At 43.0% G+C, this 15,301-nt stretch overlaps 2 protein-coding genes across 5 annotated transcripts in view; one reads left to right on the top strand and one right to left on the bottom strand.

Annotated features, from left to right (window-relative positions):
* Window positions 1-15,301, bottom strand: part of CEP57L1 (centrosomal protein 57 like 1) — a 90,246-nt gene that overhangs the window by 42,073 nt on the left and 32,872 nt on the right. For 2 of the 3 annotated variants that reach the window (XM_072141829.1, XM_072141828.1), the window contains exon 1: window positions 6,472-6,573. The exons of the other annotated variant lie outside the window; for it this stretch is intronic. In XM_072141829.1, coding sequence (XP_071997930.1) covers window positions 6,472-6,558 — 87 coding nt within the window. In that variant the 5' untranslated portion in view covers window positions 6,559-6,573. Of the gene's footprint in view, window positions 1-6,471; window positions 6,574-15,301 lie in introns of those variants that run through there. 3 annotated transcript variants of the gene reach the window in all.
* Window positions 6,512-15,301, top strand: part of SESN1 (sestrin 1) — a 133,597-nt gene continuing 124,807 nt past the window's right edge. Inside the window, exon 1 of one of the 2 annotated variants that reach the window (XM_072141826.1) lies at window positions 6,512-7,023. In XM_072141826.1, the coding sequence (XP_071997927.1) occupies window positions 6,772-7,023 (252 nt within the window). In that variant the 5' untranslated portion in view covers window positions 6,512-6,771. The remainder of the gene's footprint in view (window positions 7,024-15,301) is intronic. The other variant, XM_072141824.1, reaches the window with a different exon arrangement.

Raw genomic sequence — 15,301 nt, forward strand, 5'->3', positions numbered from 1 at the left:
ACAAGCAAACAGATGATTGCTTGTTCATATCCCATGGTGGATCATGTAAAAAAATGTAAAAAAAAATGTTTTTCAATAAAAAATTACTTTATAAATCACTAAAAATGCCCATAAGCCCCAAATCATATAAAGAGACATATAACGCTCAAAAAAGTCTAAATCATAACACAAACCCCACATATATAGTATCACCACGTGCGTAACAAACCATAGAATAAAAGTAAATAACTATTGAACCCATATGATGAACGCCGTAAAAAAAAAACGTTAAAAACCCGCCAAAAATTATGATTTTTACCTATTATATCCCACTAAAAATGCAATAAAAAGTGATCAACAAAACATATGTACTCCAGAATGATACTGTTGCAAAGAACAACATGTCCCGCAAAAAACAAGCCATCAACCAGCTCTGTAGCCAAAAACGTAACAATGTTATGCCACTTGGAAGACGGCGATGCAAAAATGATAGATTTTTCCCCACATTAGGGTTTTATTTGGCAAATTTAGGAAAACATAAGAAAAAATATTCATGTCTGGTATCCCCGTAATCGTATCGACCCATAGAATAAAGATAACAGGATTATTAGGCTATACGGTGAACACGAAAAAAAAAAAGTAAAAAATCCAGTACAGAATTGATGCTTTTCTACTCATGACCTCAAAAAAAGTTCCTAAATTTTCAACAATAGGTGATACCAACCCCAAAATGGTAACACTGGAAAAAGCATCTCGTCCCGCAAAAAAAATGCCGTCACATGGCCCAAATAACAGAAAAGCGAAAATTTTATAGCCTTCAAAAGGGGGCAACGAGAAAACTAAAATCCTGGCAGCTGCAGGGTGCTCCTTCCCTTCTGCGCCTCGCTGTGCGCCCATAAAACAAGTCACGGCCACATGTGGGGGATCTCTGCACTCAGGAAAAATTGTAGAACAAATTTTATGGTGAGTTTTCTCTTTTTATCTTTTGGAAATGTGTAAATTTTAGGGCTAAATGAACGTATAACCGACAAAATTTGACCATTCTAAATTTCACCGCCATTTTGATTCAATTACTATGAAGATCTCAAGGGGTTAACAATCTTTGTAAATGATAGTTTGAGGGGTGCAGATTTGAAAATGGGTTGGTTATATAGGGGGTTTTTGTTGCTAAATATGTAAAATTTGATTTCAAACAGTATTTATCCCCAAAATAGTCAATTCTGAAAATACGGAAAATCGCTATTCGATTTGTAGGCCACGTGACGTCAAAATAAATTATCCAAACATTTCAAAAATTATGAAAATGTAAAGTAGACAAATGGGAAATGTTATTCTGCAAGTTATTTAGGTGGTAAATCGATTTGCCTGAAAACACGGTGATTTTGAATTTCGAAAATGGCAAATTTTTCTAACAATTCATCATTTCATCATCAAAAGTTATAACCATATAAAGAGACGCAGGTCAGAATCTAAAAAATGGGACTGAGCCTTAAGCTGTAAACTGGCTGCGTCCTTAAGGGGTTAAAGAGCAGGTCCTAGTCCTGTTTACATTTGCTGCATGGCTGGTCATTTTCAATGTTCTATGAGTCACAAACAATGCCACACAGCTTGTTGCTATCAGCCCTCAAATTACACACTGTCCTGTGCAGGTTTATTTCATTTCAGGCTAAGGCCAAGTTTACATATGTGTTCAGATTTCCATTTAGTAATTTTCATTTATGAAAATATTGAATTTTAATTGATATAGATGTATGGACGAATTCATCAATAACAAAGTATCCAACAGATGCCTTTAACACCTTGGTGCTCTGTGCCGTACAGCTCTGTACTAGTATGGCGTGAGCGCACAGTGCACATCGCGTGTCACAGGACATGGTGATATCATGATGACACTCGGGTGTTGAAGGCAGGAGAACCTTCTAATAATGTCACCCGGCCAATAGGATGGTCCCGCTCGGCGATCGCTGCAATTGGCCAGTCAAGTCTAACTGGCCAATTGCAGCATTTTTGGGCTAAAAGAAGGGAATTTTGGCTCCTTCCCTGTGTATCCACTGCTTTCCACCGTCGTGCAATATGGGTTGTGCAGGGCAACTGGGTCTTGGTCCCTGCTGGTGCTGTGTTCCAGAGGCAGTAGATGCCATGTGATGCAGCACCTAAAAGCGTAGGTGTCCACTACAACAAGGTCACCATGAAGTGGTTAGTGGGCTTTGACCAACGTAACTGAGAGCCATGAGTTCATTTTGTAAATGTAACCTAGAGGCAATAGATCAATGTGTGGATATGTGGTGCAGTTCTTTTTTTTTCTCTCCCAATGTTGAAAGAGAAGGTATTCTATGGTAGGGCTCAAAAAATTATTCTTACTCATAACTACTTTTCATTTGGTGACAATATCTACTTATAGCAAACTAGAACCGCAACAGGGAGTAAAATGCCACCACAAGAGGCCGATTTTTTCATGGCTACTGGAGAGTGACTTTCTGTCCAAAATACAGAACAATCACATTGAAACATCACTGTACCACAAACCAATTGACTGCCCAACATACCTCAGATGGGACAATTTCCATCCCAAACACATGAAAAACTTGATTGTATACAGTCAGGCATAGGATACAACCGCTTATGCTCCAGTATCACAGATCACCTTACTAGCCTTCAAAAACATTTTTAACCTTTCCACACTCTGCCTCTTACATGTACAGCACAGCTTTGCTGAGGCTGCATCTTGCAGCAAACACCCACTACTAATACCTGCGATCAGTGCTAGCACTGATTGTGGGCATTATCCTTTCCGATGCCGCCGGCAGAGTTTCACCAGCTGTCTTGCGCAGAGAGGGCTGGGAGTGGTAAATTAGGTATTGGGAGAACCCCGGAGGAAGCTGAAAAAAAGCTCAGCCATCCGCTACAGGTAATGAGGGTCCACTATAGGACAGTCTACAACCGAGAAAATGGTGGTAGATGTCCTTTAAAGGGGTTTTCCCACAAAATAAAGTTAGGCCCTATCCATGGGATAGGGCCTAACTTGTTGATCAGTAGGAGTCTCAGTTCTGGGACTCCCACAGATTGCGAGAACAAGGGGTCCTTCACACCCCTCGTCGTTCCGTCAGCTTAATGGAGCAGACGGCCGTGCATGACCGTTCTGCTCCATTAATCTCTATGGAGCTGACGGAGATCAGTGAGCGCAGTGCTCGGCAATCTGACGCAGTTACCTACCATTCTATTGCTATTCGATTCTGTGCCTTTGCCGCCATCTGGGTTTTGATCCAGTTCTAACTGACTGCTTATCTGTCTGTATATTTTTTTTGTCCCTCTGTGTCATGTATCTCCCTGGTCTATCTCTGATTTCCTGTTACCTGTCCGCTCCATCATCCAGCAGCTGCCAGTTAAAGGGGTTGTCCGAGTTCTTGAAAAAAACTAAAGGTGGCCGGGAGATGGCTGCTTAAAAAAATAAAGTCACTGTTGTGTGTGAATACACACCAAACGAACCTGCTCAAAACTCCAGGTGCACGGTCCTCTGAGAGTACTTCTCTTCTCCCAAGCAAACATAAACTTCAGAACAGATGAGGTCGGCACTTTTTGTTTCACCGGGAATCTTGAAACCTTTATTTAAACATGGTGACACAGCAAGTTACAGGTATTAACACATAAGTGCAGAAAAAAGCATCTTCTTACGCGTTAGTCATAGATGACTAAGGACCTTATTGGTCAGAAACTCGTAAGAAGATGCTTTTTTCTGCACTTACCGTATTTTTCGCCCTATACGGCGCACCGGACTATAAGGCGCATTAGTCCGATGCGCCTTATATATGTAATAATTCCATATATAAGGCGCATCGGACTATAAGGCGCGGGGTACGGGGGCGTGGCGGAGGTCCGGGGGCGGAGCGGAGACCCGACGGGACGCGACGCCGAGACGCGATGGGGAACGCGGGGAAGGTGAGCGGGGAAGGTGAGGGGGAGGTGGAGGAGGGCAGCGGACCATACTTACATAGGTCCCCGCTACCGGAGACAGCAGATCTCCAGCGGGAACTGCAGACCACGCGGCAGAAGTTGTTCGTGCCGCGTGGTCTGCAGTTCCCGCTGGAGATCTGCTGTCTCCGGTAGCGGGGACCTATGTAAGTATGGTCCGCTGCCCAGCGCCATACATACGGAGCACCGGACTATAAGGCGCACTTTGGATTTCCACGGAAATCCAAGGCTTTTAAGTGCGCCTTATAGTCCGGAAAATACGGTATGTGTTAATACCTGTAACTTGCTGTGTCACCATGTTTAAATAAAGGTTTAAAGATTCCCGGTGAAACAAAAAGTGCCGACCTCATCTGTTCTGAAGTTTATAAAAAAATAAAGTCCTACTTACCTTCCACTGCCCTCCGGTATCCAGCGCTGCTGTCACTCTGGTCCTGGCGCCATGTAAACAAACATGACTGCCGGAGCAGCGCTGGACTCAGCTTCTGGACGGAAACTGAGTCCTGCACTTCTCTGGCGGCCATGTTTGTTTACATGGCGCCTGGACCGGAGTGACAGCAGCGCTGGATACCAGGGGGCTCCGGAAGGTAAGTAGGACTTTATTTTTTTAAGCAGCCCTCTCCCGGCCACCTTTAGTTTTTTTCAAGAACTCAGACAACCCCTTTAACTGGCAGCTGCTGGATGATGGAGCGGACAGGTAACAGGAAATCAGAGATAGACCAGGGAGATACATGACACAGAGGGACAAAAAAAAATATACAGACAGATAAGCAGTCAGATAGAACTGGATCAAAACCCAGATGGTAGGGTTTTAGTAGTAGGACTTTATTTTTTTAAGCAGCCCTCTCCCGGCCTCTTTTAGTTTTTTTCCAGAACTCTCGGACAACCCCTTTAAAGCAAGTCTTCCCTTTCACTTTTTAGGGTCTCTCAGGATCCTTCAGTTAGGTTCCTGAGAGTGGGTTCGCTCTTGTCAGGGAAGTTATATCTGCTGTAGGCATGGCTATAGCCTGCATGTACGTCGCAGGGTTAGCACGCCACCACTCACCCAGTTTAACAGCTTGCGCCAAGTCTGGTTGTGGTGGCGCAGTTGCTGGACAAGTTTGTGACAGCTTTCTAAAGGGGTTAAAGACAGCATAGGAAACTAACTAGACTGGAGCCAAATGTAGTGATGACTGTCCAGCAGGATATTATAGCAACACGGATAGCCCCCAAAACGGTAGCAATGAAAATGTCAGCTCTTCTCACAAAAAAATGACACCTTACACAGCTCTGTACGAAAAAGTTATTAGCAGAAGATGGCGAAACAAAGATATTTTTTTGTACAAAATTTTTATAAAAAGTGTTCAAAAGGTTGTATGGTGCCCCAAAATGGCTTGCTTGTTGTGGAAAAAACACACCTAACACAGCTCTGTTCGCTGAAGTATAAAAATGTTATAGGGTGGTGTCACACGTGTGAGTCCGTTAAAAGCATCCGTTTTTGTCCGGTTTTCCCAATTATCTTAATTAAAAATGGATGCGTTTTCAAAAAACGCATGTGTTTTTTTTACAGACTGAAAACGCATGACTAGAATAGGGTTCAAAAGGCCACATGTGACCCCACCCATAGGTGTAGTTAAATAGATTTAAAAATTTTTTTAATTATAAAAACATAATAAAACCTATATAAACTTGGTATCTCTGTGATCTTACTGTCCAAAGAACAAGTTCCGCTAGGCGTTCTCGGCCTGAACGCACATTTGATTGATAAACCGATCGCATGCGTTTCCCTGGACCGCCCCGTGCCCTAGGGGAACGTGTGACCGCGGCCTAAAGGGGATGCGTCGCCATTTTGACTGCAAAATGAAAACCTTAAATAGTGACCCCACAAACAATGCTGCAAATTATTTTTTTTTTGTCAATTTCACCATATTTAGTTTTTTTTTTTAGCTTCACAAAGCACTGCATGGAACATTATGTGTTACCACGAGAGATTATCATTAGTTACACAGAAAACAAGCCCTCTATGTGGCATTGCAAAGGGAAAAAAAGTTCTGGCTTGTGGGATAGGAGCATAAAGCGGAAACACAAAAATGGTAAATGGCTATGGTAGCACAGGGCTGCCGTTACTTTTTTGCCCCCAAATGTGATTATCTTTACTGCAGCAATGAACAAATGATGAAGTGTTACACGGTAGTCGTGGGTGAGAAATGACTGGGCTGGTAGATCTGGGCTCCATATACACAATACTGAGTTTCCATACTGGGAATGATGCTGGAACCTGATAACAAGGTGAACCAGAAATGCTCACATCCTTGTGGCTTATTACACACAGACATGTCACCACCACAAGCCACCCCTGTCCTCTCTGACACAAGTCCTGAAAGTAAACTTTGCAGAGGCAGCTCTCAGTAAGGCTTGTGCTCTACAACACGAAAGCTGAAGCTGCATGTCACAGAGGACTCCACACAGCAACGTTATCCTGTCACCGAAGGACTGACTAGTGGGCAGCCCGCCAAGGCGGCGGCGGGCCCAGAGCCCGCCTCTTACACTGAGGAGGAGACTCGGAGGCTGCAGGAAGGATCTGGAAACAGGAGTTGAATGGAAAAGTACCATCCACAAGACTGAACGACTCATGGGAAGAAAGAGTTGGGCGCGGGATATAAACGCACGTGAGGAGGAGCGGCCGCGGAACACTAGGGGTTAATCTCGGCGCCCTCTATCCGGACTTTCCATGTGAAGTGGGCACATCTGGCTGCCGGGGGAATCTATTGTTTGTGGGCACAGGGGGGTGACAGCAGGACTCAGTAACTTGTGGAAAAGCAGGTACAGTATATACAGTAAGGGATCATGGCAGATGATGAAAAGTTGACTTGGGAGGGTTTGTGCAGTAAGGACTTGCAGACAAGACAGCTGGCCATGAAGAACATAGAAGAAATAGTAAAGACCAGCATAAGCCTCAATGGACCTGTCATGGATGAGGTGGCCACTCCTGGACCTTCAGAAGTGAACCAGATGTTGGCCAGATTGCTGATGCTCTCCAGGAGGTGTCCTTTTCCAGATGTGAGATTGAAGAGTCTGGAAACTCTGAGCAAGGTGCAGGTGAGTGCTGGACATCTTACTTTTGTTTCTTACTGTCACTTCTTCTGTTAATAGAACAATAGTACTTGTCATATAAAACACAACCAATAAGACCTTATGATCTCTGCCAAAACATTTCTTTAAGGCTCAGTTCACACTTCCAATGGTATTTCCGTTTCTAGTTTCCGCTTTAAAAAGTAAAAAATGGAAATTGAATGGATCTGTTTTCATATCCTATTGAAATCAATGTAAATGTTTATGTCATCCATTGTACAGTGATCCGTTAATCTTCAGTATTTTTTATGGAAAAAATTAGGAAGCTTGCAGTACTTTTTTCCGTAAGAAAAAAAAAACTGACCATAACGGATGACATTAAGCTATTTTTACATTGAAGTCAATGGGACAGACAGATGGGAAGTGTCAGTTTTTACATTTTTTAATATGAAGAAATAGACAGAAATGGATAGACTGAAATAGTTAATATATTGATAGAAGAAAAGATGATAGGTAAATGTGAGGTATAGTGGTGGGTAGGCAAATTGAAATGAGAGACTAATAGGTATATAGATTGATAGGTAGGTAAATAGAAATGAGAAATCAATAAGTAGATAGGCAGTTAGAAATGAGAGCTCAATACGTAGGTAGGTTGATAGGTGGACAGATAGGTAGGTAAAAATTAGACATCTATAGATGGCAACTATTATGAGGGATAGATAGATAAAATATTGAATTGAGGGATGGATAGATAGACAGATATAGTAGCTATAGATCAATGTAGGCTACATGCACACGTAGTACGGCGGGTATACCTCGGCGCTGCGAAGAGGAGCAGGGGATTAGTGCAGCTCACCCCCGTCCCTCTATAGGAATATACAGTGCACAGCGCCGCATCATGTAGAAAGATAGGACATGTGCCCACTTTTAAGAAAATGGCTTGTAAGGTTAGACTAGGTCGTTACATTGAATAATTGCATTTCTAATATATCTAATATATCTAAAAAAAAAAATCTGGTGTAGCGAGTGTCCATCAAACTGGAGCATATGATGAGAAATCTGGTAATTGGCTGGTTTTTCAGCACACAATGTGCCCACTTTTAAGAAAAAGACTTGGTCGTTACATTGAATAATTGCATTTGTAATATATCTAATATCCTTGCTCGTAACTGTATGTGGTGCTAAACCTTTGTAATTCCGTGTAGAAATTGCTGAGTAGTAATCCAAGTATGGCAACGCCTACTCAACTCGCTGCTTATAACTGACTAGATAGCACACCCCTGACGACTCATATAGAAGTGGTTATGATGGAGAGGGCATACAGTAATTACTACATGCCCCCCTCCATCAGCAGCACATGGGAATTGACAGGTAGTCCTGTAGCCTGATCACTTGATGCACTGTTCCCAGCAGTGAAAGACAAGGTAAGTATAATATGGATGAACCTATTAGGGTCTTTTACTTTCCCTGATAAAGTTTTATATGAGTGACCAACCCCTTTGAAATATCCAAGTTCAAGGCTTCTGTTGGTGTTTAGTGCTCTACTTCCGTCTTCTTCTGTTATTTGAGACAAAAGAAAAAAAAGCGATGTAGCTTCTGCCTAATTTAACCATTAAAGGGGACCTGTCACCCATAAATCGGGCACTAGGAGCTGCTTACTAAAGTAAGCAGCTCCTAGTGCTTGAACAAACGCCGCAGTGTTAGAGTGATAGTGTTACTGGAACCCTCCGGTAACGCTATCTAACACCGCGGCGAAGTACAATGTAAACATCGGACCGCTCGCAAAGTGGTCCGATGTATTCATGAGGGGGCGGGGTTGGGGCGTGGTTAGGAGAGGTGACTACCGCATGACCAGCGCCAGTCACCGCCGACCTATGGAGCAAGGTTTCCGGTAACGCTGTCATTCTAACACTGAGGCGTTTGTTCAAGCACAAGGAGCTGTAACTTACTGGTGGCAATGGGCTACAACATAAAGAGTCCTCATAGCACTCAAGATGCACTACTTTATCATATCCTGTATCTCTTTATTCTTTCTCATTCATAACCTGTCAACGTGTTTCTCCTTAGTACTTATTGGGCTCATCAGGAGAGTTTGTCAACATTATATCACAGAGAAATAACAAATAACATGGCAGCGGCTCCATAATAAGCCAAGACAATGTTGACTTTAAAGGATGTACCTCCACCCTCACGGTGACATCAATAGCAACACCTATTGGTTCAGGTCATACAACAAATCAGCATAATGGATAGGCGGTGCATGGGTTTGGAGAAAAAATTGTATGTGTTTTATGTCCACAACTGACAGTGGCTGGATGACGAGGCAGCACGTATTCAAATAGGGACACGATTGCCTATTTCCAAAACACAAAAGGATACACCATATATTTATCTTCAGAATCTAGAGAATAACACTGGATGATAAAGTAGTGCATCTTGCATGCTATGAGGACTCTTTATGTTGTAGCCCATTGCCACCTTTAAGTTACAGCTGACATGCACTTTCCATGCCACTGGCTAACCTCTTGAGCTGGAGACATGTCAGAGCTATACATCTAAAATGCAACAGGACTTCAGGCTCAGGGCTGCACATGTATGGCACTGTCGAGGCCCTTGCTGAAGAAGTGAAACCAGGCTACATACGACACAGATAAATTACTGTATATACTCGAGTATAAGCCGACCCAAGTATAAGCCGAGGCCCCTAATTGGTCACAGCCTCCCCATTATATAGCCTGCTGGACCCTGCCCCATAGTGTATAGCCAGCACCTGCCCCCCTAGTATATAGCCAGCCAACCCATATCCCCCAATATATAGCCATCCCCCTGCCCCAGTATAAAGCCAGCCTTCTGCCCCAGTATATAGCCAGCAGCAGGGGAAGCCGGAAAGGTTAGTTTTGATTTTTTTTTTTGGCTCGAGTAAAAGCCGAGTTTGGGGTTTTCAGTACATTTTTTGGTGCTGAAAAACTAGGCTTATACTAGAGTATATATGGTAGGTATTAGGTATGTATGTATCTGTGTAATTGAGAATTTATCTCATTTACTTAATTTACCGTGTATATACAATTGAGTATAAACTGACCCGAATATAAGCCCAAAAACTGGGGAAACATATTTACTAGCGTATAGGCCTAGGCAGGGAAATGCATTGGTCTCAGCCTCCTCTCATTACCTCCTTCAATACCAAGTTTTTTTTTGTGTGGTTTTTGCGTTTCCGTTTTCATTATTGTCCTTCTACTAGCCGTAACTTTTAGATTTTTTTTAGTTTCCAAAGCTACATGTGAGCTTATTATATGTGAGAAAAATTGTACTTTCTACTGGTACCCAGGGCCACATCTGCCATGAGGCAAGATGAAAATCTTGCGTCAGACGGCAGTTGGCAGCTTCCTGTAGGCAGCGGCATTGCACAGCCCAATAACGCTCCACAAGAAGAAGTCCCCTGGAGCAGGGGAGCGTCACCACAGAGGTGATAAAGCTGCTACACAGAAGATCAATCTCTTCCATGCCGGTCTGAGAGCAGGAGAAGGGACACTGGAAAGAAGCTAAAATGATGCAAATCCCATCTTTATTTTTCTACTGTGTTGCTGTCCTCAGGAGGCCAATATGATTGAAAGTTGTTGAAGAGCAGGGAGCAATAAGTTACTGCTTTAATTTTTGGTTGGCACCTCGCGATAAATAAGTGGGGTTTTGGGTTGCAGTTTGGGCACTCGGCCGCTAAAAGGTTCGCCATCACTGTACTAGAGTATCAACCTGTCCATGACATGCAGGTCCCGGCATCCCAGTATACAAACATAACTCCCCCTCCGTGGTGTACTGGCAGATATGTTTTTTTTCATGGTTTTAAACAGACTGTTTGCACTAATTACATATGAAATTTACTCATGCACATGCTGAAATGTAGTAGTGCTGAAATTGTTGTGTAGCTACATTACTAAGGGCTGTGCACCAGTTTTCTATTTGACTTTGCACGTTCTTTCTAGTGCAAACTGCTTGCAGAGGTATTTAAGTGTCTGCGCCACATCTGTGCTGCACACGACCCTTTTGTGTTGCTGCTGCACTATTTTTTACACGACAAACACTTCATTATTAAAAGTGGCTCTCTGGTGCTCATTCAGACCATCACATTTATCATGCAAAGCTCAACAGAAGTGTGTTCCACGCCCCATGTTAAAGGTGCACAAAAAAAAAAAGTAGTGCACTCTGTGAGGGCAGTGCAGGGAGCGTCAGATTCATGAAGAACGTGCATCAGAAATCCTGCACTATACACAGGCATCTGCACATAGTACAGACTGCACTGTTCAAAGTAAATGAGCCCTAATGTATCCGTGGTCAATAGACACTTAACACTATGGGGACATAAATTGACAATTTATGTTTTTTTAAATTTTTCTTATATACTGTATACGAAAGAGCAATGGTGTTTCTTTGAGCCAGAAATACTTGAGACTGCTTTAACTACACTGATGCAGGATCATATCTGGGTTAATCCCTGTGCTGAGTGGTTTTGCTAATAAAACTGATATAACATTATGATAATGAAGCTCTGCCCCTTCTATGGCTCCTTCAGCGCTTGCTTCTGTGCTTTTGGTATCAGGAGAGTTTTTCTCTGCAGGAGATGATGATGCAATCACTTTTCTCCCTGCCAGACAGAATAATCAATTGCTGCACCAGCTGCTGTGTATTAGTGATCCAGCTCAGGTTGATTAGTCATGCTTGACTAACCTCCATTTGTAATTACAAGCTCAGTGTTGATCGAGACAGCCATGCTGATTAAGGTCCTGAATGTTATAATTTGTTTTTTCAGCAAAACCACTCAGCTCAGGGCTTAACCAAGGTATGATCCTGCATCAGTGTAGCTACAGCATTCTCAAGGTATGTTTGCTTCATAATGCATCAAATCAAATGGTAGGTTTCCTTTAACTCTGATTTATGTTGCAGGTTATAAAAATTATAAAAAATTGGAAAACGGCAGGGGTGTCCACTCCCGGAGAGAGTGAGAGACACCGGTGGCGGACTGGGATACCTTGGGCCCACCACAGCTATAAGTTTGTTACATAATGTATTAATATAATCATATAAATACATTGGATAGTTGAGATGCTCTATGCTAAATATATGTATAAATTACATAGAGGGTACCTTGTCCAGCACCCAAACCTGAGAGACACAGAAATCAGCTATACAAGTACCTGAAATGCTCTGTTCTCCTATACACATGTGACAGACACAAACATCACCTGCAGAAGTACCTGATATACTTTGTTCTCTTATACACATGTGAGAAATACAGATATTAGCTCTACAAGTACCTGACGTGCTCTGTTCTCCTGTACACATGTGAGAGACACAGACATCAGCTACACAAGTACCTGACATGCTGTGTTCTCCTATGCTCATGTAAGACACACAGACATAACCCACACAAGTACATGACATGCTCTGTACGCCTATACACGTGAGAAACACAGACATCATCTACACAAGTACCTGACATGCTGTGTTCGACAATACACATGTGAGAGATACAAACATCAGCTACACAAGTAACTGACATGTTCTGTTCTCCTATGCACATGTGAGAGACGCATACATCAGCTATACAAGAACCTGACATGCACTATTCTCCCATACACATGTGAGAGACACAGACATCAGCTACACAAGTACCTGACATGCTCTGTTCTCTTATAAACATGTGAGAGACACAGGCATCAGCTCCCCAAGGACCTGGCATGCTCTCCTCTGCCCTACATATATGAGAGACACAGACATCAGCTACACAAGTACCTGACATGCTCTGTTCTCCTATACACATGTGTGAGACACAGACATCAGCTACACAAGTAGATGACATCTTCTGCTATACACATGTGAGAGACAAAGACAGCAACTACACAAGTACCTGACATGCTCTGTTCTCCCATACACATGTGAGAGACACAGACATCAGCTACACAAGTACCTGACATGCTGTGTTCTACACATGGCTGCATTTTGAGATATCAGTGAAATCTATCTTACACACAGGCTTTATGGGGCATGGCCACCAGGAAGCACATACAGGAGCCGGCACCAGGAGTTTCACATCACTATACAGGCTGTCAGTCACATGTATAGGAGTATCTGGTACACACACAGGCTGCAGGGGGCGTGGAAGCCAGCACCAGAAGTTTCACATCATTATACAGGCTGTTAGTCTTGTGTATAGGAGTATCTATCTCACGCACAGGCTGCAGGGGGCACAAGAACCAGGATGCACATAGAGGAGCCAGCACCAGGAGTGTAACATAATTATACATGCTGTCAGTCACGTGTATAGGAGTATCTCATACACACACAGGCTGCAGGGGGCGCCAGCGACAGGAAGCACATAGAGGAGCCAGCACCAGTAGTGTCACATCATTATAGAGGCTGTCAGTCACGTGTATAGGAGTATCTCATACACAGGCTGCAGGGGGCGTGGGAGCCAGCACCAGAAGTGTGACATCATTATACAGGCTGTTAGTCTTGTGTATAGGGGTATCTATCTCACACACAGGCTGCAGGGGGCACAAGAACCAGGATGCACATAGAGGAGCCAGTACCAGGAGTGTAACATAATTATACATGCTGTCAGTCACGTGTATAGGAGTATCTCATACACACACAGACTGCAGGGGGCGCCAGCAACAGGAAGCACATAGAGGAGCCAGCAGCAGCAGTGTCACATCATTATAGAGGCTGTCAGTCACGTGTATAGGAGTATCTCATACACAGGCTTCAGGGGGCGTGGGAGCCAGCACCAGAAGTGTGACATCATTATACAGGCTGTTAGTCTTGTGTATAGGAGTATCTATCTCACACACAGGCTGCAGGGGGTGCCAGCACCAGGATGCACATAAAGGAGCCAGCACCAGGAGTGTCACATAATTATACAGGCTGTCAGTCAAGCACTGGGGGTGTGGCTGTGCCTGCCACTCATGAATAAGCTGGACAGCTGATTATGGTAATGGATTATTGGACCCATCTCAGGTCATTTGCATACAGTTTAAGGACCTGATTATTAAAGTTTACAGGCTTGTAGAGGGACAATGAAGAGATAGAGGCTTTTATGGAAATAGATTTAGTTTTTGTATATTTAGTTAATTTGACTTACAGTCTCTCTTTAAAGACTTAGAACAGTTAATTATTCTAGACACATAATAGTACTTGAGTAGTTTCTTCTGGCTTAATAGCAATGGCAGTAGCCCTCTGTGAGGAAGGGGGCACTGGCCTCAGTTCTTGTGACGAGAAGTCCAAGAAAATGATTTCCATATTTATCACTATTTGTTGTCCTGACTACATTTTAGTCTGATAGGTGTCCACAACTATGATATCATTGACTGTGACTATATCGTCACTGCTTATTCCTTGTGTCCGCACAACAGCAAGAAATATTAAAAATCTCAGAATTTCTTCAAAATAGATTTGAGATGTCGAGTGCACTTGAACAGGAAGAGCATGTAAATAGATGTAACTGCTGTTAGATAGCGCCCTCTGCTGATTTCTTTGTACAAACACAGACTTGATAGTTTAGATTTATTCACTCAATCTGCTCTTTTCAATTTATGAAAGTAAAATGAACCCTTTCACAGGATAAGGGATAACAATCTGATCAGTGAGGGTCAATCAGGAGAACAGGGGTCTGGTTTTGATCCAGCTACGGTAAATTAACCCTCAGTTTTCATTTTCACGTTTCATGTTTTTTGCAGGGTTACTGGTAAAAAATTCTATAAAAATCTTGCACGCTGTAGTAGCTCATCCACTTTTAGTAGCAGCAGAGCTTCTTCTCTTTCCAATAATATTCATAAAAAACCTCTATAATGGAGGGACCAGAATACATCTAAAACAGAATACATCTCTTCCCATCATTATTACTACCAAACCAATTCTTTTTACCAGTTGTTACTGAAGCCCCTATTCCTCCCACTGGTCACAGCAGGTCTTACCCATTACCTTATGCTGAGCCCACATATTTCTGCAGAGCACCCCCTACCAGTAATTAAAGGAAACCTACCACTGCTAATGGTAGGTATTAGCTGTAAACACCGGGCACCAGCTCAGGGTGAGCTAGTGCCGGAGCTTACCTTTGCTAGTGTTTTAAACCGCTATATCGCGGTTTAAACACATTTTGATGAACAGACCCGAGGTAGCTTCGGCGCTGCGCCAAAGCTGCTTCGGGTCTGTTCATCAAAATGTGTTTAAACCGCAATTTAGCGGTTTAAAACACTAGCAAAGGTAAGCTCCGGCACTAGCTCGCGGTGTTTACAGCTAATACCTACCATTA

The sequence above is a fragment of the Engystomops pustulosus genome, chromosome 3 (genome assembly GCF_040894005.1).
Source record: "Engystomops pustulosus chromosome 3, aEngPut4.maternal, whole genome shotgun sequence".
Lineage (NCBI taxonomy): Eukaryota > Metazoa > Chordata > Amphibia > Anura > Leptodactylidae > Engystomops > Engystomops pustulosus.